The sequence below is a fragment of the Phyllopteryx taeniolatus genome, chromosome 12 (assembly GCF_024500385.1).
Source record: "Phyllopteryx taeniolatus isolate TA_2022b chromosome 12, UOR_Ptae_1.2, whole genome shotgun sequence".
NCBI classification, from domain to species: Eukaryota; Metazoa; Chordata; class Actinopteri; order Syngnathiformes; family Syngnathidae; genus Phyllopteryx; species Phyllopteryx taeniolatus.
Genome location: NC_084513.1, coordinates 2,328,822 through 2,352,780, shown reverse-complemented (window position 1 = coordinate 2,352,780; position 23,959 = coordinate 2,328,822). Strand labels below are relative to the sequence as shown.

The following is a 23,959-nucleotide window of genomic DNA, read 5'->3' as shown; positions in this document are numbered from 1 at the left end:
AAAGTATAAGGTCAATTGGAATAAGCAGATTTGTAATAAAAAAACAAAGTCTCCCAAAACACAATGGCCTGTAATTATTAAAAGTAATTAAACAGGTAGTTTTTTAATTTATAAAAATATAAAACAATGCCCTCTGCATATGAACAAAAGTATTTGGATTGGCTGATTTAAAAAAAAAACAAAAAAAAAACGCTAAAAATAAATTTATTAAAAAGTGAACAATCGCGGACAAGCAGATTTTTAACAAATACAACTAATGAAATATAAACAGTGGCTTTCACGGATGACAAAAATATTTAGACATTCGGCTTATAAGAAAAAGATGACTCTTATTGCTCAGGTCTACCTAATGGAAGTGGCCCTGTGTCTGATTCCCAAAAGGCCTAGGGCTCGTGTTTCCACCATTGCAGAAATTCCCAACGTGGTGCAGCGCCATCCTTCTGCAGCAGGGCAAGAATAACTTACTTTTATTTTCTTTTACGTAACTCCAAACTGTGAGACTTCCTGTTATTTTCAGACAACATGACGATGACTGATAACGGGGTTCCTCAGCCAAAGAGATTTTTCTTTTCTGTGGTTTTAGTGGTGGCTAGACAGAGATATTCCTTCAACTACAATATGACGAACCACATTGAAAAAAAAAAAAAGTCAATGGTTGTTCCCAGCATGCTCCCATAGTTCGGAATATAGCAGGAAGCGCAGGAAGTCATTGGCCTGGGAGCTGTGGAGAGACGCGGGCCAACACAAGTGTGTTGTTGACCCCGGGGGGAGTATGAGATGAGCCAGCTAGGCCGTTCCTCGGGCCTTTGAAGAAATGAACGACAAGGCGGTTTGTTTTATGGAGCAAAATGGGCCACACTGTGTGAGCTGCACAACCATCTGATGTGTTTACATCACGGAAATAGTAATAGTAAAACTAACTGTGGCTCTGATTGAACCGTTACAGGCAATCATTTCAATGCAATTTGAACGTTATTGTCTGGCATACAAGTGTAGAAAGAAGTTAACCGCTGTAAACAGTATCAACATTAATGATTAAGGCGTAAAGCAAAGTTACCCACTGGAAATATTAAAACGTAAGGCACATGAGTTGCATCGCAACCATATACAGCAGCCAGCGCAATATATATATATATATGTATATACATATATATATATATATATATATGTATATACATATGTATATACATATATATATATATATATGTATATACATATGTATATACATATATATATATATATGTATATACATATATATGTATATACATATATATATATGTATATACATATATATATATATGTGTATATATATACATATATATATTTATGTATATATATATATATATATGTGTATATATATATATGTGTATATACATATGTATATATATATATATATATATATATATATATATATAGACATATATATGTATAGACACACATATATACGTATAGACACATATATACATATATATACGTACAGACACATATAGATATATACATACATATATATATATATATATCTTTATATGTGTATGTGTATATATATATATATATATGTATGTATGTGTATATATATATGTATGCATGTATATATATATGTATGCATGTATATATATATATGTATGTATATATATATATATATATGTATGCATGTATATATATATATATGTATGCATGTATATATATATATATGTATGCATGTATATATATATATATATATATGTATGCATGTATATATATATGTATGCATGTATATATATGTATGTATGTATATATGTATCTATATATATATATATGTATATATATATATATATATATGTATATATCTATGTATGTATGTGTATATATATATGTATGTACATACATACATACATACATACATACATATATGTATATCTATATGTATGTGTGTGTATGTATATATATATATGTGTATGTATGTGTATATGTATGTATATATGTATTTGTGTGTATATGTTTGTGTATATGTATGTATGTGTATATACATGTATGTGTGTGTATATACGTGTATTTGAGTATGAATGGTTGTTTCTCTAATATGCCCTACAATTGGCTGGCGACCAGTCCAGGGTGTACCCGGCCTCTCGCCCCAAGTTAGCTGGGATAGGCTCCAGCTCACCCACTACCACAATGAGGACAGGCGCTATAGAAACTAGTTTGACGATAAGCTTTTCCTGAGTGTAGTGTGTGCCAGTCAGCAGACGTAAGGCACTGCACATGATGATGATGATGATGATGGCGATGATGCGATGGGGAAGGGCAGCGTGTGGCATCATAGAAGTTGAGAAGAAGGGGAAGCGGTTTGTTGGTGCGTTTGAAAGCAGAAGTGAAACACTCCGCTCTTCCGCTCTGTCGTTCCGCAGAAAGCCAGGGTTAGCGAACAGGAAGTTAGGCAGGAAGTTTGACTGCAAGAGAGCATATTAGCTGCTCTCAGGCCGACAGTTAACAACTTTATCATTACTTTGAGTTGTTAGATTCAATGCACTTGCAGGGATTCAACTCTTTTCTATCGGAAAAAGCCTCTTGATTTGCCAAAGCATTTGCTGTGGTCGTCCATGCGATTCTAAAAACAAATAAAACCTCTGTTTTAAATACGTAGACATGTATGTGTGTGTGTGTCTGTCTATCTATCTATCTATCTATCTATCTATCTATCTATCTATCTATCTATCTATCTATCTATCTATCTATCTATCTATCTATCTATCTATCGTATATAGGAGATAGTTACTGGCCGATATGGATTGAGATAGACCAGATTTTTACAATAACTTTTGGATATTACTCAAAAATAGTTGAATTTTTTAAAATATATATTGCAGTGTAGTATTTTGTATGATGATGATGTTTATTATATTGTTTTACCCCTGATGGGAAAGGCCTAAAGTCACAACAACTGAAAAGTAATCAAGAGTTTAGAAATATAGAAATAGTACGCTGGCCCTTTAAAACAAGTGTGAAAAAAGGTAACACTTTATTGGCCACTGATTGAAATACTTACTTTTATTAGTACCGACTCTTATTAGTATTTCAGCGAGTCAATATATCCGTACTGTACTTTCCATTACCTTTGTGACCATCATTGAAAGATAATAATAACACAGTAAAAGTGAAACACAATCACTGGTTGACTTCCAAGTTGGTGTAATTTCAAAACAATTTCTCCCATAGGAATGAATGGAAATAAAATTTATCTGTTTGAGTCAAACTGTGGCATCATAAAACCTTTAACTCTAGAGGCAGCAATTTTAAAGCAACAATTTTAACATTCCTACCTTCACAATAAAACTAAAATGAAGTAAATCTGCTCAACCCCGTAGAGGAAAGTGAACAGGAAGTGTGTTTGCAGAATGATACATCACCTGCTGGAATTAATAACAAAAGCCTTATAACATTAAATAAATGGTTGGATTTCTTATTCTTACTGGACAGCCTGCCTCTTTTCTGTGTAGCAGTAAGTTGAAATTGTTTCTATAGTTATCATACACTTATTGCCTTAAGGTGTAATTATTGTGTTAGCTTCTTTTTGCGTATGACTCGCCTTCGTCGTTAAAGTTGTTGCATATATTTACAACCCCAATTCCAATGAAGTTTTGATGTTGCGTTAAACATAAATAAAAACAGAATACAATGATTTGCAAATCATGTTCAACCTATATTTAATTGAATAGACTACAAAGACAAGATATTTAATGTTCAAACTGATAAACTTTATTGTTTTTAGCAAATAATCATGAACTTAGAATTTTATGGCTGCAACACGTTCCAAAAAAGCTGGGACAGGCTCATGTTTACCACTGTGTTACATCACCTTTTCTTTTAACAACATTCAATAAACGTTCAATAAAAGCTTTGTAGGAGGAATTCTTTCCCATTCTTGCTTAATGTACAGCGTCAGCTGTTCAACAGTCCGGGGTCTCCATTGTCGTATTTTACGCTCCATAATGGGCCACACAATGGGAGAGAGGTCTGGACTGCAGGCAGGCCAGTCGAGTACCCGCACTCTTTTACTATGAAGCCACGCTGTTGTAACATGTGCAGAATGTGGTTTGGCATTGTCTTGCTGAAATAAGCAGGGGCGTCCATGAAAAAGACGTTGCTTGGATGGCAGCATGTTTCTCCAAAACCCGTATGTACCTTTCAGCATTAATGGTGCCTTCACAGATGTGTAAGTTACCCATGCCATTGGCACTAACACAGCCCCATACCATCACAAATGCTGGCTTTTGCACTTTGCGTCCATAACACTCCGGATGGTTCTTTTCATCTTTGGCCCGGAGGAAACGACATCCACAATTTCCAAGAACAATTTGAAATGTGGACTCGTCGGACCACACAACACTTTTCCACTTTGCATCAGTCCATTTTAGATGAGCTCGGGCCCAGAGAAGCCGGCGGCATTTCTGGGTGTTGTTGATAAATGGCTTTTGCTTTGCATAGTAGAGTTTCAAGTTGCACTTACGGATGTAGCGCCGAACTGTATTTACTGACATTGGTTTTCTGAAGTGTTCCTGAGCCCATGTGGTGATATCCTTTACACATTGATGTCGGTTTTTGATGCAGTCCCGCCTGAGGGATCGAAGGTCACGGGCATTCAATGTTGGTTTTCAGCCTTGCCGCTTACATGCAGTGATTTCTTCAGATTCTCTGAACCTTTTGATGATTATTATGGACCGTAGATGATGGAATCCCTAAATTCCTTGCAATTGTATGTTGAGGAATATTGTCCTTAAACTGTTTTCTCACGCACTTGTTCACAAAGAGGTGAACCTCGCCCCATCTTTGCTTGTGAACGATTGAGGCATTCAGGGAAGCTCCTTTTCGACCCAATCATGGCACCCACCTGTTCCCAATTAGCCTGTTCACCTGTGGGACGTTCCAAACAGGTGTTTGATGAGCATTCCTCAACTTTCTCAGTCTTTTTTGCCACCTGTCCCAGCTTTTTTGGAAAGTGTTGCAGCCATAAGATTCTTGGTTAATGATTATTTTCTAAAAACAATAAAGTTTATCAGTGTGTACATTAAATAAAATAAATAAATATGTTTAACACAATGTCTCAACTTCATTGGAACCGGTTAATCGGCTGGCTGATTTAATCTGCTGATATTAGCCTTTTTCAAATCGGCAAAAATCGGCCACTCTGTTTTAAGTTAAACAAAACAAAAGGACAAAATATTGTAAACCAGCCAAATGTTCTGCATGTAAATTCATATATTTATTGTTGAAAGTTATGTGTTGAACAAAAATATACGGAAAAAGCAAAACACAGTTCACAGTTTTCTCGAGGCTCACTGAGCAATCCCACAAGATTTGCTGTCATCATGCTTGATGATGGTTCCATTTGGTAACTTGCCCAATGACTGTCAGTATGTATGTCAATAACATGCTACCAATGACAGAAAAGAGTATTGCATTGCTAACAGCCTCTATTTACTTCTCGTCTGACATCCAGGAACAAAAATAGGGGCTTCAGGGACAAAGGGCCCTGCGACACGCAAAGCACACACACGCGCACAATCTTGATTGACAAAAATGCGTCTCGTTGCAAATATTCCCGCATTGATAAGCCCGCTGTTGCAGTGGCGAAGGACATTTTTGCCATCCCGGAAGGTCACACGCTAGCACAGCTCGTGTTTCCACAGACACAGTCATGCTCTCGTGTCGATCACATGCACGTGTGTCACGATGCGTCCATTGTCTGTCGTCTCTGCAGCCTCCACTCATCCAGGCCATCTTCAGCGGAGATGCCGAGGAGATCCGAATGCTCATATACAAGTCTGAAGACATCAACGCTCTGGTGAGAACATTTTACGGTGCTACTAAGAAACTCTACAAGTAACCCTATGGGCACAAGTATTGGGACTGTCCTTCAATCAATTAACTAATCAATCAAAGGTGCGACTAGACCACTTCATTTTGGACACTTGTGTGGTTCTAGCTTTGTGGTAACCAGTTGTGGGAAGCCTTTTTCTGTTTCCCAGTTTACAAAGCAATCAATCATGCATACAGTATTTTGGATGAGTTTGGTTTTGAAGAACAAGCCCATCAAACAACCTATGGAATAAACTATAACGGAGCGCCCACCCACATCAGTGACCTCACAAATGGACAAAAATATTAAAATCTTGTGACGTTTTTCCACTTTGCTCAAATTTCTTGTATTTGCTCTAATTTCTTGTATTTTGGCACAACATTCTACCAAAACAATAGATATGATCACATATTGGCTAGGGAAGTTGTAGTTTTGCTTTAGAAAAGCAATATTTCTCCATTAAAACACTATATCTGGTTACGAAAAAGCTACATAGGTTATGAAATTGTTTAATTTTCCTCCCAAAACACTGTATTTTGCCAGTAAAACTGTGTTTATATATTTCATACATGCAAATCAGTCGCCTTTTGGCGAAATTCGCCGTTTTGAACTCAAAATAGGGCATTTACGTGACTCGTATATAGATCCAATGAGTTTTTCCCGGGGGGGTCGCCGTTGCTGACGTCATAGGCTGTTTCATACTCCTTGAACGCAGGCAGCTAGATCCATTCCACACATCCACACACAGATGCAATTGTGAATATTACTCCGCGGCGGACTAATATGCGGCCTGGGGTTCCGACTGTGCGCTCGGCACCTGCTTTGTTTGGATAAGCCACAGGAGTTGAGCAGAAAAAAACTTTTTTTTATTGATGTTCATGCTGTGGTTAAAAATAAATAAATCTGAAGTTACTATGTACTTTTTACTCTTAAGTAATTTTTTGGGAGCACTACTTTTACTTGAGTCACATTTCTGTCAAGTAACAGTACTCTTACTTGAGTACAATGTTTGGATACTCTACCTACCTGTGGAGCGGACCTCCTCTATTGCTACTCTTACATTTTTGCATTATTGCTCATCAGATCAGCACGTGTCGTATTTGTTGCACTGGTCTTTTGTATTTTCGTGTTGGGGTGCTGTGGGTCGTGGCCCTGGTTGAAGCGGGCATCAGGTGCAGGTGGAGATGGGCCTGGCTCAAGTTGGAGGCTAAAACAAAAAAGCAAATAAACTGGGCAAATTTAATTTGAATCTTAAATTTGTACATCAACTTGTACTTGAGCGCTGTAAATAAGTTTTTCTGCGTGAAGAATTTTTTAAAAATTTATTTCTTCCTTTATTGTCTTCTTCAGTCTTCCAGATTGCTTACTTTATGTTAAAATAAAAAAAACATTCTCTGCGGGAGCTTGGGGGTACCCCGAGACCCCCCCTAAAAATGTGGGGTTTTTTTTGTCACTTTTTTCATGCCTTTGGTGTTTGCATGTCTGATAATTGTGATTTATATCAAACTGGTTGTATAATAGAATGGCTTTTTATTCATATAAAATACAATTAAAATTTAAATAGTATTATACTAATATCAGATCATAATTTATTATCACATACCATATGTACTGCATGTAACTTCATGTATGTAATGTAATATACAATAAGAATAAGAATGAAAGAATGCCTTTTTATTTTCCCAATAATACACAACTACTATGAGATTGAGAGGAGATGCAATGTATAAATATATTTAATTGTTGTGCAATCAATACTATGGTGTTGATAACTCAGTGAACTCTTTTTTTTTTTTTTTTTTTTTTTCAAACTTGAATGATATGCAGGTTCAAATATTGTTGTTGTATGTTTTTTTATTTTTATTTTTTATTATTTTAAACGATATAAGTCACTGATGGTGTAGTGGTGCATTGGCCTGATCCTGGCGTAGGCATTGTGGCTTCAGTTCCCACTCAGTGACGATGTAACTGTGAGTCTGAATGGTTGTCTGTCTCTATATGTGCCCTCCGACTGATTGGCGACCAGTTTAGGGTGTAGTATGCCTTTCGCCTGAAGTAAGCTGGGATAGGTTCCAGTGCCCCGTGTTCCTGAATAGGATAAGCAGTGTAGAGAATGGAGGAATGGATGGACAATATAAGAACGGACGATAATTCATGTTAATTTTAAAACATTTGAATTTGTGGCTGGGCGAAGAGTGCCGGGGACTGGGGAGTTGTTGTTGCTGAGCAAGCAGCCCTGCTTGCTCCTGTGTCGGCTTGAGCTGCTAAGCAAGTCTGCTGCTTCATAGGCCGCTGGGTCTTGCCGAGTGTTCCCCGAAGGATATTAGCGTTGAAGTTACGAACTCAAAGTTACTGGATGATCATAATCACAGCAAGTGCTGGTGTTCATATGCTAATTTAGTGTGGATATTAGGGCAGCACGATATTGGGAAAAAATTATATTGTCATAATTTTTAAACCTGCAATTTAATGTATATTGCGATCGGAAATAATACAGGATCAGTGTTGGAAAAGTTCTTTTTCGATGCAAACTAGTTCAAAGTTCATTTCATCGTTACAGAAATCAACTAGTTCAGTTCATCGTTCATAATTCAAAATTTTTAACTAAGTTCACCGGTCCAAAAACAAACTAGTTCATCGTTCTTTTTCCCCCCCCAATATGTTGCAGATGGGCTATTGCCCTCAAAATACTGGCATTTCATTTTCCCATTGTTGCCACCCAATCAGTCCACAGTAGTAGCCAGCTGCAGCTATCACCCTACAATCTCAAAAACATAAGGAAAAACCTGTTGCTCTCAAGGTGTCTTTTAAGATGAGAAATTCAAACAAAAACAGGACTATTGTCCTTAATGTGCAAACAAAAACACGCAACATAGTATGACAGAAACGATGGTGAAAAGACATTGATAACTTTACACTCCTCGCAGCTCTGGCTGACTATATTAACAAAATAATTTATCTATTCTTATATTACAAAACTAAATAAATTCCATTTTCACAGTGTGATCATACATTGTTTTATCTAAAGCATTCTGATACAAATAATAATTTTCCTAGTAATCCATTTTTACAATTATGTACTGTATTACAAAAGAACACATTCACTCCCATTGACGCAGTGTCCCTGAAGCACCTTGCGCACTCGCGCAGCTGCCACGTGCCGTCCAGGCTATTTTGACCCCCAAACAGTGACTCTACCATGGGCTAGCTTATAAAAGTGTGAATTTCATTTAAAAAAACACCTTGGTTTTGTCATACAAGTGTGAAGAAAAAGCCCCTCTGACAGCTGTTTGACCCAGTTTTATCCGCTTTGTCCATATTTGGCGAAGACCGCCCCCTTTCCTCTGATTGGTTGTCCCCGTGTAGAAGACCCACTTGTGAGAGCACACGTGTTTGTTATGTTGACAGCGCTGGCTCAGAAGAGGAAGGTGGCGATCTTAGCTAGTGACGTAGATAAGCTTGAGAAATTCGAATGATCTAATTTCAGGTCTCTCGGGAGTAAGAGATTTAGTTCTGTTACTTGCGGTTGAGGTCTCGATGGCCGGAAGTTTGGAATGCTTGCTATGCACCCATACCTGACCACAATTGACTTTCCCTATCCACTGGTCACGTATTCCTTTTTCACTTGGAAGGCCCCCCCCCCAAAAAAAACCCAACAACCTCTGAACCATTTGTACAACCAAATGCCACACAATAAACCATCGTAACATCGTTAAATCATACGACAAACAAATATACAAAGACGGGAACAACAGCACGGAACAATGAACAATGGTCCTCTCCGACCACCTTTGCCATGTTTCACAACCTTCTCTTAAGACGTGCCAGTACCAAACACATCACTCGCAATCATTTTTTCCACCTACAGTACAACTCAAAATGTAGCCACTTACAGATCAGATGGTAGTACACTGGCCACGTCTCACAGCGCTTAACTATTGGCCTACACTGAGGAAAAACTGTCCATTAACTAATATGACAAGCACCCTGAATGAGGTCATGTTATAGTCACGGGCATACTGTATTTGTCACCATCTTAAGAAACTAGCCACAAATTCTACGAAAGTCATAATTAACAGAAACCTGGCCCTCCCCAGAGCTAACGTTATTTTAGTAAGGTACATTAACGTTAATCTCACTGGTTTGCGCTATGGAAATTGTACTTTGTCTTGGGTCTGACCCTGCATTCTGTGTCTTCAGCGGAGATGTTGCGATATTGACGTACTTGTGAGACGAGACTTGCTGTTGTATTATGCAACGGACGTGTTACGATTCAGTGTCACCTGTGTTCGCCTTGCTGCTCGAAATGCTCCCACCCTTTCGTTTTTTTTTTTGTCCTTTTTTCTCGCATCTTCCTGCTCCTTCAATCAAATGAGTGCGCTTCGCTTTCAGTGCATCCCTTGACCGTCACAATTAAATATAATTTTGTGTACTCGAGGTTCTCTGAAAAACTCGTACTTGTTTCACCCCATCCCCCACCCCCACGCCGAAAAGGTTGTCATTAAAACTGTTAATAAAATAGGCTAGTTGCCCATGTGAATGATTATGACAAGAAGATTATAATACACCACAAGAACATATTGCCATTCCTAACGTCAGTGACCTAATAAATGGAGCAACATTCCCACAGATCCACAAAAATACAAAATATTTTACCCAAAAAATGGGAAATGCAATATTTGGCCATTTATACATTATTTATTTCCAAACATTCTTAATTATGAAAATCGTATATTTCCTCAAAAACACTATTTGCCAGTAAAACAGTGTATTTGTTAATGGAAGATATATTGTGTTAGGCCACAAAAACATTCAATTTACGTAAAAAACGTTATGTCATCATTAAAATGGTTGTTCAAACAAGCTTGTTGCTCATGTGAATGCAATATTTTGCCATTAAAACACTGTATTTGATGACAGAAATGTTATAATGGACCACTAAAGTATTGTTTTGAATATTTTGACATCAGTGACCTCACAAATGGCTCGGAATTTCCACAAATACATTCCAAAATGCCCCCAAAACACAAAATATTGTCATGAAAGTGAAATGAAAGTGTTGGTTTTGAAAGCAAAAGCAATATCTGGCCACGATATTTGATCACAACAATACTTCATTCGGCTAAAAAAAAAATATATATATTTTTAAAAAAAATCACAAAACTTTAAAAAAAAGATAAACTGTTATTTCTAAATAAGCACTTTGAAAATCCTCTGCCCTCTTAAGCGCATGCCATTTTCCCGAAGTGACAGAAAAACATTATACAACCTGCCGTACCAGTGTAGAGGAACATTTAAAGCACGCAGAATACATTCAAAATAAAATATTTTACACTCTAGGTTGGGAAATTACTTGGTCAAACATTGTTTTATAATACATAGTCATTCATAATTGCCCAAAAGACGCAAAAATGCAACGCAGCACATACTGTAAGTGGTAAAGATACAGCTGCCTGTGATTATACACATGGCCAGCAGGTGGTTTCTTGTGTAATGACGCATCAAGAAATGAACCAATAGCTGAAGTGTTACAATTAGTGATGGTGAGATGAAGCCCCATGAAGCATCGATACTTTCAGTCAACTGTGCCGGCACATGTACCGACACTTCATGAGGAATCATTTACTCAGTGGCGCCACTAGTTTTTACAGTAACTTACTGACCACAATATAAGATCTATGTTTTGATTCATTGTGGTGGTGATGAGTTACACAAGAAACAAGAGCCTTTTGTGGCTTGCAAAAGAAGAAGACCAGGTAATGCTTTTCTTAGCGTCACTTACAGCAGAACTGACTGGGATGTCACTTTATTGCACACGACCCACAGTCAGGGTTTCATGGAAAAAAAAAAAAAGTAACGTGAGTTAAATAAGAAAAATATTCAATGAATAACAAGATCAATGGTATGTTAATCGTTTTCGTTGATGAACAATGTCTAATTGCAGTGTTTCAATAGTTTTTGGACTTTCCGACCAACAGGCTGCATATCATTTGCAGCTCAGTGTCTGGTTAGACCCCCCTCTCATTGGTAGAGACGTCGCCAAGGCTGCTGAGACTAATCAGTCACGGCGACTCCGGGAACCGGGAAACCAAAATATTCCTCGTTCTGGGGATTGAACCCCAGACCTCAGAACTGTGAGGCAGACGCTCTAACCAGTCATCCACCGTGCCGCCTACATAAATGTTTATATATATATATATATATATATATATATATATATATATGTGTGTGTGTGTGTGTATATGGGTGTGTGTGTGTGTGTATATATGTGTGTGTGTGTGTATATGTATATATATGTGCATGTGTATGTGTATATGTATGTGTGTATGTGTGTATATGTATATATGTGTATATATATGTGTGTATATATGTGTGTGTATATATATATATATATATATGTACGCAGACACTACAATACTGTACATATGGTATTTTCTTTACATTTTATGCTTTCAGTTTTGTGTGTATTCAATTACGTTTACAATGTGTTTAAAAAGTGTGTTCTAATAAGTCAAAATGTGTTTAAAGTATGTAAGTAAGTGTTTTTATATGGTCTCTCTATCGCTTGGATTTTCACCTATTGCGGTGAAATTTAGGTACTACTGTAAACCATCCAGTTGCACTTCTGTTCACATGTATGTTCTGAATACATTTTCTCCTCCAGTAATAACAGATTGCATACCTTTAGAAATAGACACTTATGTTGACATTTATTTATATACCATACCACTGTATAATACTGTGTAACCTCTTATTATTACTATATACCTTATTGCACTTCTGGTTAGATGCAATCTGCATTTTGTTGGCTTCCACGTGTGATTGGTAAGGACAAAAAAAAAAAAGTTTCATCCTTGCACCACATTTTTTTTTAAAATATATTTTGTATTGCCCTCAAATGACTAAAAAAGAAATCGCATGCTCTGGTTTAAATCCATTTGGTTAAGAAGGTTCTGAATCTGTTATAAAATATTAATACAATAGTTCAAAAGTAAAAGAATGAGTTTTAAATTCAGTTTTAAATTAATGAGTTCATTTTTGATTTTACTCAAATTTGATTAACATTTTTGGGGGATTAAAGTGAAATTAGAAGTCATTTTTTGTAATTAAAAAAGTAGAAGATACTGGCAGTGGCAGATGTTTGTTTTAAAGATTTGTTGGCTTTGTTACATTTGGATTTCATTTTCTTTTGAAAGAAACGCAGGACAAGGTTAAATGTTAAAAAAAAAAAAAAAAAAAAAAAAAAAAAGTTGAATAATTTATGGATTTTAGTTAGTAGATTTTTTGGAATATAGAAGAAGCTGGGGCAGATTTTTAGGGGATTTGATGAATCATTTGAGGAATGGATTTCAGTGTTTTGTTTCGTATAATGATGATGATAATAATTGTTTGAGCATATTTTTTTCATGTCACTGATGGTGTAGTGGTACACTCGCTTTGGTGTGAGCAGCGTGGCTTCAGTTCCCGCTCAGTGACAGTGGGAATGTAAGTGCGAATGGTTGTCCGTGTCTATATGTGCCCTGCGACTGACCAGTTCAGGTTGTAGTCCGCCTTTTGCCCGAAGTCAGCTGAGATATGCTCCAGTGCCCTGCGACCCTAACCTGGATAGGTGGTGTTGAAACTGGATGGATGGATACTTTTTCATATTTTTAATATGGCCCTATGAGACCGTATATCAACATTACTTTCCCCTGATAACCAAAGGTTTTCCTGAAGTCATATTCATGGACACTTAATTCTGAACTGTAATATAGTAGAATCATTATGTTTCATTATGTATTGATTAAACTGACTGCCGTCTGTCTCTCCATGCTCCAGGATGCTGAGAAGCGCACTCCGCTCCATGCAGCAGCCTTCCTGCGCGATGCCGAAATCACCGAACTCCTCATCCTTTCCGGTAGGAAAACATATTCCCTTCATACTTCGCCTCCATTGCAGTTTCACCACTCACCTTTATCCTCCCCCATGTGTGCAGGTTCTCGTGTCAACGCCAAGGACAACATGTGGCTCACCCCCCTCCATCGCGCCGTGGCGTCACGCAGTGAGGTAACCACTGCCACACTCAGTTTTGTACCTAAACGAGTTTAATAAACAAAAGCTCATGAACTAGTTCATCTTTTGGCCGAATGTGAACGGAACTTAGTTCATATCTGCTTGATGAACGTAATTGACTACATGCTCATTCAGGCATCAAAGAGAGCTGCCAGATTTTGTTAGGGACAAAACCTGTCTGAACATACGAGCCTTCATATGTTAGAGGATAAATGCTGTATTTGGCAACCGATTTAGTGCAGCCATCATTCATGTTTCATGTGCAAAGTGCGTTCAGGGACACTCTGGAAATGGGATAAGATAAAATATTTTGTTCATATAGTTACCCAGAGCTGCAAGGGATCCAAAGTTATCAATGCCCTTTCACCATTGTTCCTGTCATACTGTTGCATGTTTCTGTTTGCGCATTAAGGAAACGTCCAGTTTTTTTTTTTTTTAATCCCTCAACAGTTTTAAGTTTTCCCTTATGTTTTTGAGATTGTAGGGTGAAACCTGCACTATATTGCGTCACGCTGCGGTTTATAGTGAATGCCAGGAGAGCAGTAAAGCCAGGGATGTGCAGGCCTCACTTGCATCATAAAGAGTAAAAAAAAATAAACAAATAATGATTAGATAAGACTCTTTTAAATTTTATTTCGCTTTTGTGTGCCAAATATTCATGATCTTTTTAAATCCAATAATGCCTAGGATTTCATTGTCAAAATTGCAGAATTTTCTTTCCTATTGAAATGCATGGGCAAGACGCAAAGTTCAATTCCCTCACGAAGCGAATCAAAGCAAAGCAAATTTATTTATATAGCGCATTTCATACACAAGGTAACGCAATGTGCTTTACATGATTAAAAGCATTTAAAAACAAAGAAACCGTGCTGGCCACATTTAAAACAAAGAGAAAAAATGTAAAGTACAAATTAAAACAGCATACAGTGCAAGAAATATCATTTAAAAGTGGAAATGCTCTAAAAAGCACGAGGAAAAAAAGAAGAGTTTTTAACCTGGACTTAAAAACATTCACACTTGGGGCTGACGTCACTTCTGTTGGCAACTTATTCCATTTGTGTGCAGCATAATAGCTAAATGCTGCTTCACCATGTTTGCTTTGGACTCTGTGCTCCACTATTTGAGCCTACTGAGCCCGACTAGGTTTATATACCATTAGCATTTCTTTCACTTATTCAGGACCTAAACCATTTAGTGATTTATAGACCAGTAGCAGAACTTTAAAATCTAATCTAAAGCTGACTGGGAGCCAGTGTAAAGACTTAAGAATTGGAGTAATATGCTCTGACCTCTTTGTTCTGGTCAGAACCCGAGCTGCAGCATTCTGAATGAGCTGCAGCTATTTCATGCTCTTTTTGGGGAGTCCAGTCAGAAGACCATTACAATAGTCAAGTCAACTTGAGATAAAAGCATGGATGAGCTTCTCCTGGTCTGCTTGGCACATACAAGCCTTCACTCTGGATATGTTCTTCAGATGGTTTAAGGCATTTTTAGTAATTGATTTGATATGACTGTTGAAAGTAAAGTCGGAATCTATCAGCACACCAAGGTTTCGGACTTGCTCTTTGGTTTTTAAAGAGAGTGACTCCAGGTATTTACTAACAGCAATCCTCTTTTCTTTATTGCCAAAAACAATTATCTCAGTTTTGTTGTGGTTTAATTGAAGATAATTTTAGTTACATCCAGTTATTTATCTGTTTTAGACAGTGACACAACACCTCAATTGAACTGTAGTCATCTTGACACACTGCTAGTTACAACTGTGTGTCATCTGCATAGCTATGATAGTCAAAATTCAAGTTCTGAAGAATTATATCCAAGGGTAGCATATACAAGCTGAACAGGAAGGGTCCAAGAACTGACCCTTGAGGAACCCCATCGGCCATTGATTAAAAATAACTTTCTCAAGAATCTTGGCTATGAAAGGGAGATTTGAGATGAATCTATAACTTCCTAACATGGAAGCGTCCAGTGTTCTATTTTTTAGAAGAGGCTTAATGGCAGCTACTTTAAGAGCTTTAGGAAACTCGCCTGACTAAAGTGAGCAATTGATTATTTGCTGCAAATCAGCTAGCACAGACTTTATTTATGTTTAACACAACGTCCCAACTTCATTGGAATTGGGGTTGTATCTCACTCAACACCTCTATTTTGTATATATTTTATGCTTGCATTTTTCACTTGTTTAAATATGTTAGCAATGTGTTAAAGTGTGATTTAATTAGTTCAAATGTGTTTAAAGTGTGTGGGAGGGGTAAAACTAAGAGGAAAAATAAGTTCTGTCTTTATCGCAGATTGGGAGATGCGTCTGGAAACGTATCCCCACGTTGAATGAGCTTGCACATGAGATAAAAGGTGGAAATAAAGCATTGTTTTTCCGGCTTTACCAAAAGATCTTGTAATGAAACTAAAGAACCAAAATATTAGAAACAGCTTTCAGTGTGATGCAGTGAATAAAAACGATTAACTCATTATACTTGATGGGATCAGAGTTTAAATTTCAACCACAAAACGTGTCCCCTAGTGATCATGATCAAATCTGCAGGTTTCCAAGTCTCCATCTTTGTTCAAATGTGTGAGACGAGGGAGCAGGGTAGAACTCAACAAATATGTAGTCATACTGGCCTAACCCACTTTTGTCTAAGTGGCAGAATGCAGCAACCTTCGTTGAAGTGACACTGCACCAAGCATGCAATGATCTTTTTAAAAAAAATAAAAAATTTAGCATTCTTTCGTTACGTTATCTGATGTGGCTGTCACGTTTATCTGCGACAGTGAGGTTTAATGTGGCTTCAACTTGACCTTAAACATTACTGTTTTATTTGGGAACGATTGGATTAGATCCAGACCAAACTGCTGTTCCACATTAGAGTACTGCATTCAACACTGCTTATGAAATGCCTCTTAAATTAGACAAAGCAATTTACATTTTCAAATATCGTTTTTAAAGATTTCAAACATTTAGAAAAATTCTAGGCGGCACAGTGGGCGACTGGTTAGCATGCATGCCTCACAGTTCTGAGGACCCGAGTTCAAATCTGGCTTCGCTTGTGTGGAGTTTGCATGTTCTCCCCGTGCCTGCGTGGGTTTTCTCCGGGTAGTCTGGTTTGCTCCCACATCCCCAAAACATGCATGGTAGGTTAATTGAAGACTCTAAATTGCCCGTAGGTGGGAATGTGAGTGCGAATGGTTGTTTGTCTATATGTGCTCTGTGATTGGCTGGCGACCAGTTCAGGGTGTACCCCGCCTCTCGCCCAGAGTCAGCTGGGATAGGCTCCAGCACGCCCACGACCTTAGTGAGGATAAGCGGTATGGAAAATGAATGAATGAAAAATTTTAATGAATTGTGAATTTCATATTTTATTTGCATATACAATAAGCCAGATTTTATTAAAAGTAGTTTTTTGATATTATTTTGGAGAAACATTTTTAAAAAATGTTTTCATGATGAAGATTTTTTTTTAAATTATTTTCAATCATGTTTGATTTTGGAAAGTTTTAATTTCACTTTTTTTTTACATAAGTATAAATAAATATTAATATTTTTATGTATTTAAATCTGCATTCTGATGTGGAGTTTGAGTAGTCTCCAGCTTTCGCCCACGTTCCAAAAATATGTATGTTAGATTCATTGAAGATGCATATGTTTAATAGGTTGTAAACTGTTGTAATCATTTTATAATAATGTTTCAATAGTTGTACAAATGTAATACTTTTAAATATTTCTGTTGTAAATAATTAATAATAGTAATTATATAATAATAATAAATAAATAGTAATAATAAGAATTGTTGTTATTATTATTATTAACACCACCAACGGCCCTCGTCTTCCCTCACGACATCCATCAACCTTCTCTTTGGTCTTCCTCTAGCTCTCTTGCCTGGCAACTCCATCCTCATCATCCTTTTACCAATATACTCACTATTTCTCCTCTGGACGTGAACCTCAACATCTTCATTTCCGCCACCTCCAACTCTGCTTCCTGTTGTCTCTTCAGTGCCACTGTCTCTAATCCGTACATCATGGCTGGCCTCACCACTGTTTTATAAACTTTGCCCTTCATCCTAGTAGAGACTCTTCTGTCACATAACACACCTGACACCTTCCTCCACCCGTTCCAACCTGCTTGGACCTGTTTCTTCACTTCCTGACCACACTCACCATTGCTCTGGACTGTTGACCCCAAGTATTTGAAGTCCTCCACCCTCGCTATCTCTTCTCTCTGTAGCCTCACTCTTCCCCCACCACCCTTCTCATTCATGCACATATATTCTGTCTTACTTCGGCTAATCTACATTCCTCTTCTTTCCAGTGCATGCCTCCGCCTTTCTAACGGTTCCTCCACATGCTCCCTGCTTTCACTGCAGTTCACAATGTCATCTGCAAACATCATGGTCCACGGGGATTTCAGTCAAAGCTCATCTGTCAGCCTATCCATCACCACTGCAAACAGGAAGGGGCTCAGGGCTGATCCCTGATGCAGTCCCACCTCCACCTTAAATTCGTCTGTCACACCTACAGCACACCTCACTACTGTTCTGCTGCCCTCGTACATGTCCTGTATTATTGTAACATAATTCTCTGCCACTCCAGACTTCTGCATGCAGTACCACAGTTCCTCTCTGGGTACTCTGTCATAGGCTTTCTCTAGATCTACAAAGACACAATGTAGCTCCTTCCGACCTTCTCTGTACTTTTCCATCAACATCCTCAAGGCAAATAATGCATCTGTGGTACACTTTCTAGGCATGCAACCATACTCTTGCTCGCACATACTCCTGTCCTGAGTCTAGCCTCCACTACTCTTTCCCATAACTTCCTTGTGTGGCTCATCAACTTTAGTCCTCTATAGTTCCCACAGCTCTGCACATCACCCTTGTTCTTAAAAAGGGGTACCAGCACACCTTTCCTCCATTCTTCAGGCATCTTCTCACCCGCTAGAATTCTATTGAACAAGCTGGTCAAAAACTCCACAGCCACCTCTCCTCGATCCTTCCATACCTCCACAGGAATGTCATCAGGACCAACTGCCTTTCTATTTTTCATCCTCTTTAATGCCTTTCTAACTTCCCCCTTACTAATCATTGCCACTTCCTGGTCCACCACACTTGCCTCTTCTACTCTTTCTTCTCTCTCATTTTCTTCATTCAGCAACTCCTCAAAGTATTCTTTTCATCTGGCACCAGTCAACATATTTCCATCTCTATCCTTAATCACCCTAACCTGCTGCACATCCTTCCCATCTCTATCCCTCTGTCTGGTCAACCTGTATAGGTCATTTTCTCTTTCTAGGTGTCCAACCTGGCATACATGTCATTATTTGCCTCTTGTTTGGCCTTTGCCACCTCTACCTTTGGCCTACGTCGCATCTCAATCTATTCCTTTCGCCTCTCCTCGGTCCTCTCAGTGTCCCACTTCTTCTTAGCTAACCTCTTTCCTTGTGTGAGTTCCTGTACTGTGAAGGTTCACTACAGCCATTTCCATCCTTTTTGCAAAGTCTACCACCATCTGTCCCTCGAAGTTCCTTTCCTGAATGCCGAACTTACCCATCACTTCTTCATCACCCCTATTTCCTTCAGCACCAATCACGACTCTCTCTGTCTGGGATGCTCAGACTTACTTCATCTCGCTCCTTCCAGAATTTCTCTTTCACCTCTTGGTCACATTTGTTTGGCAAAGTTTTAAGCCGGATGCCCTTCCATCCAAGCCTCTGAATTTATCTAGGCTTGGGACCGGCCTAGAGTTTGCACTGGCTTGTGCCCCCCATAGGGCTGCTGAGTAGAAAAACAACCAATTATGAAAATCCAGATTGAGATATCCCAGGGTCAATACAACAAACAACAAAAATAGCATGCCAGCGTTTTCCCTGCAGGAGGCAGTGCGAGTGTTGATCCGTCACTCGGCCGACGTCAATGCCCGAGACAAGAACTGGCAGACGCCGCTCCACGTGGCGGCGGCTAATAACGCGCTGCGCTGCGCCGAGATCATCATCCCGCTGTTGAGCAGCGTGAACGTGTCAGACCGCGGCGGGCGCACCGCATTGCACCACGCTGCCCTCAATGGCCATACTGAGGTACTACATGCACCTGAGCTATCTTTGTTCTTTTGCCATTCATTTGCACCACTCCTGTTGATGTCGTGCTAGTCAATAGAGTTGATTAGCATCGTCACTGTAATGCTAACATCCTTTGTATTGCTGTGAAAAAGCAAGCAGGTGTGCTCCCAAGTGCTTTGATAGAATTGTGCGTGTGTGTGTGTGTGTGTGTGTGTGTGTGTTTGTGTTTGTGTTAGATGGTGAACCTCCTCCTTGCCAAAGGAGCCAACATCAACGCTTTTGACAAGAAGGATGGGCGAGCTCTACACTGGGCCGCCTTCATGGGTAAGACATCACATTGGTCAAAACATTTTCTAAATAAATGATACATGTTTAAAGATAATTGCTGAAAATGTGCAAAGACTGAGAATTATGTAGTACTAGTGTAGATATAGCATGAAAATATTTTTCACCATTTCAATTTTAATGATTTTATTTTGGGCATGGCTGAAACGGGCCCCAAGTGCGTCCCCTCCCCACTATGTAAGAACATGAGTGCCCTCGTTCGCATCAGCAGTTATCTGGCACAATTGTGACGTGACGTTAGCTGGCCAGCTATGCCTACACCCCCAAAATACATCTTCCATTCAGATAGTACGCCAGCGTGGTAGAGCGCCTCGTTGTCGGCTGTGAGTGCGCGCACCTCACAGAGAGGAAGGCAGAAATGTTTTTATTAGGGCTGCAACTAATGATTATTTTAATAATCAATGAATCTGTCGATTATTTTTTTCAATTAATCAATGAATCTAATTGAAAAAAACATCCTTTTATGTGAAAATTATTTCAAATTGACAGTGCAGAAAATGCACAAACTTAAATTGATGATCTCAATTCAGTTACGGGTTTGGTCTGTCACATGTCAGAAAATAGGCAAAAATGTAGATCATTCTTTTAAAAGCAGTTTGCAAATGTCTTCTTTTGATTAAACACAAAGATAAGACAAAAGGACGAAAGGAATCAGAGATATATTCTCTGATTTCTGTAGTCCAGTTGTACTGTTGAGAGCTGATATTCCGAGGATTTGGAGAATTATAAGTCAATTTCTCTAAACGATTAATCAATTATCAAAATACAACCCCAATTCCAATGAAGTTGGGACGTTGTGTTAAACATAAATGAAAACAGAATACAATGATTTGCAAATCATGTTCCACCTATATTTAATTGCATACACTACAATGACAAGATATTTAATGTTCAAACTGATAAACTTGATTGTTTTTCACAAATACTCATGAACCTAGAATTTTATGGCTCCAATAAAGCTGGGACAGGTGCCAAAAAGACTGAGAAAGTTGATGAATGCTCATCAAACAGCTGTTTGGAACATCCCACAGGTGAATTGGGAACAGGTAGGTGCCATGATTACGTATAAAAGGAGCTTCCCTGAATTGCTCAGTCAAAGATGGGGCGAAGTTCACCTCTTTGTGAAGTGCGTGAGAAAATAGTCGAACAGTTTAAGGACAATGTTCCTCAACATACAATTGCAAGGAATTTAGGGATTTCCTCATCTACGGTCCATAATATCATCAAAAGGTTCAAAGAATCTGGAGAAATCACTGCATGTAAGTGACAAGGCCGAAAACCAACATTGAATGCCTGTGACCTTTGCGATCCCTCAGGCTGCACTGCATCAAAAACCGACATCAATGTGTAAAGGATACCACCACATGGGCTCAGGAACACTTCAGAAAACCAATGTCAGTAAATACAGTTCGGCGCTACATCCGTAAGTGCAACTTGAAACTCTACGATGCAAAGCAAAAGCCATTTATCAACAACACCTAGAAACACCGCCGGCTTCTCTGGGCCCGGCTCATCTAAGATGAACTGACGCAAAGTGAAAAAGTGTTCTGTGGTCCGACGAGTCCACATCTCATATTGTTTTTGGAAATAGTGGACGTCGTGTCCTCCGGGCCAAAGAGGAAAAGAACCATCCGGACTGTTATGGATGCAAAGTTCAAAAGCCAGCACCTGTGATGGTATGGGGCTGTGTTAGTGCCAATGGCATGGGTAACTTACACATCTGTGAAGGCACCATTAATGCTGAAAGGTACATACAGCTATTGGAGAAACATATGCTGCCATCCAAGCAACGTCTTTTTCATGGACGGCCCTGCTTATTTCAGCAAGACAATGCCAAACCACATTCTGCACGTGTTACAACAGCATGGCTTTGTAGTAAAAGAGTGCGGGTACTAGACTGGCGTGCCTGCAATCCATTCAATCCCGTGGAAAATGTGTGGCGAATTATGAAGCGTAAAATACGACAACGGAGACCCCGGACTGTTGAACAGCTGAAGCTGAACATCAAGCAAGAATGGGAAAGAATTCCACCTACAAAGCTTCAACAATTAGTGTCCTCAGTTCCCAAACGTTTATTGAATGTTGTTAAAAGAAAAGGTGATGTAGCACAGTGGTAAACATGACCCTGTCCCAGCTTTTTTGGAATGTGTTGCAGCCATAAAATTGAACCCCGGTCCTCAGAACTGTGAGGCAGATGCTCTACCGTGCCTGTGTATTCTATTTTTATTTATGTTTAACACAACGTCCCAACGTCATTGGAATTGGGGTTGTAGTTGAAACCATTCCCACTTTCGTGTTGACGCTTGTCGTGGTCACCTCCTCCTCCTCAGTAAAAAGTAAAGCCAGAGCTTTTCGTAAAGGTGACAAATCCATATTGCTGAGCTGCAGCCTAGGGGGAAATGGGCCACTTCCTGTTCTGCTGCTTGGCAACCAGTATAGTCGAAGTTACATCAGCCAGCATTACTGATTCTGAAGAGAACACTGACTTAGCGGCACATCCAAACTGAAATCTGACAAAATTATATTAGAATTTAGGTTGTAAATGCAGCTCAGTGCTTCTAATAGTGTTTAGGCCAGCAGTGACAGCCACAATAATATTTTTAAAATATTGTTTTGGTTCTGTTTTGTGCTCACCTGCAGGTCATTTGGATGTGGTGTGTCTGCTGGTGAGTCAGGGGGCGGAGCTCTGCTGTAAGGACAAGCGAGGGTACACACCGCTGCATACGGCGTCATCTAGTGGACAGATGGCGGTGGTGAAGCATCTGCTCAACCTGGCTGTGGAGGTGGTGACTGCTCCTTCGCCGTTTCTCCTCGTCAAGTCGGCCCAAATAACCGTTGCTTGTGTTTTGTCGCGGACAGATCGACGAGTCCAACGCCTTCGGCAACACACCGCTGCACGTGGCCTGTTTTAACGGCCAGGACGCCGTCGTTAGCGAGCTCATCGACTACGGCGCGAACGTCAGCCAGCCCAACAACAAAGGCTTCACGCCGCTGCACTTTGCTGCCGCTTCCACTCACGGAGCGCTCTGTTTGGAATTCCTTGTCAACAACGGTGCCGAGGTCAACGTACAGGTAGGACGGAAGTGCAGCTTGTTGCTTTTTTTTGTATTTTGCTTGCCTCTCGACTGGGTCGACGCTAGGGTGTTGTGGCGACGCAAGCGACTACTTCAAGCAGCCCAGCGTCTGGAGAGAAAAGTGAGCCCCCCGTGCTTGTGTGGGTTTTTTCCGGGTGCTCCGGCTTCCTCCCCATATTGCAAAAAACTGCATGTTAGGTTGATCGAAAACTGTGGACTGTGTGAATGGTTGTCTGTCCAAGTGATTGGTTGGCGACCAGTCCAAGGGGTATGGAATGAGGATAAGCGATATAGAAAATGGATGGATGGATTTTGACCAGTGATTAACAAAGTTAGATTTTTTTTATGATAAGGTTAATTTTGAATAATCTTTATTTCAGTTGGGCATTTTTAAATAATTGGTGGATTTTGTTTTTATTTTAATTTTTTTGAATACCACAAATAGTTATTTTGTTAAATACAAGACATAAATGTTTTTTTAATAGATGATATTGCAACATTTGAAAGATTTTTCTAATTGTTTTATTATTTGATCATATTTTATCACGCACACACACACACAGTGGGTATGGAAAGTATTCAGACCCCCTAAAATTG

General features: G+C 39.0%; 1 protein-coding gene across 6 annotated transcripts in view; it reads left to right on the top strand.

Annotated features, from left to right (window-relative positions):
• The window catches only part of ankrd44 (ankyrin repeat domain 44), a 48,059-nt gene that overhangs the window by 2,686 nt on the left and 21,414 nt on the right, over positions 1-23,959 (top strand). For 3 of the 6 annotated variants that reach the window (XM_061792984.1, XM_061792983.1, XM_061792986.1), the window contains exons 2-8: positions 5,735-5,818; positions 13,652-13,730; positions 13,809-13,879; positions 19,761-19,961; positions 20,180-20,267; positions 22,929-23,071; positions 23,148-23,360. In XM_061792984.1, the coding sequence (XP_061648968.1) occupies positions 5,735-5,818; positions 13,652-13,730; positions 13,809-13,879; positions 19,761-19,961; positions 20,180-20,267; positions 22,929-23,071; positions 23,148-23,360 (879 nt within the window). Of the gene's footprint in view, positions 1-5,734; positions 5,819-13,651; positions 13,731-13,808; positions 13,880-19,760; positions 19,962-20,179; positions 20,268-22,928; positions 23,072-23,147; positions 23,484-23,959 lie in introns of all 6 variants that reach the window. The other 3 variants (XM_061792981.1, XM_061792980.1, XM_061792985.1) reach the window with 1 other exon arrangement.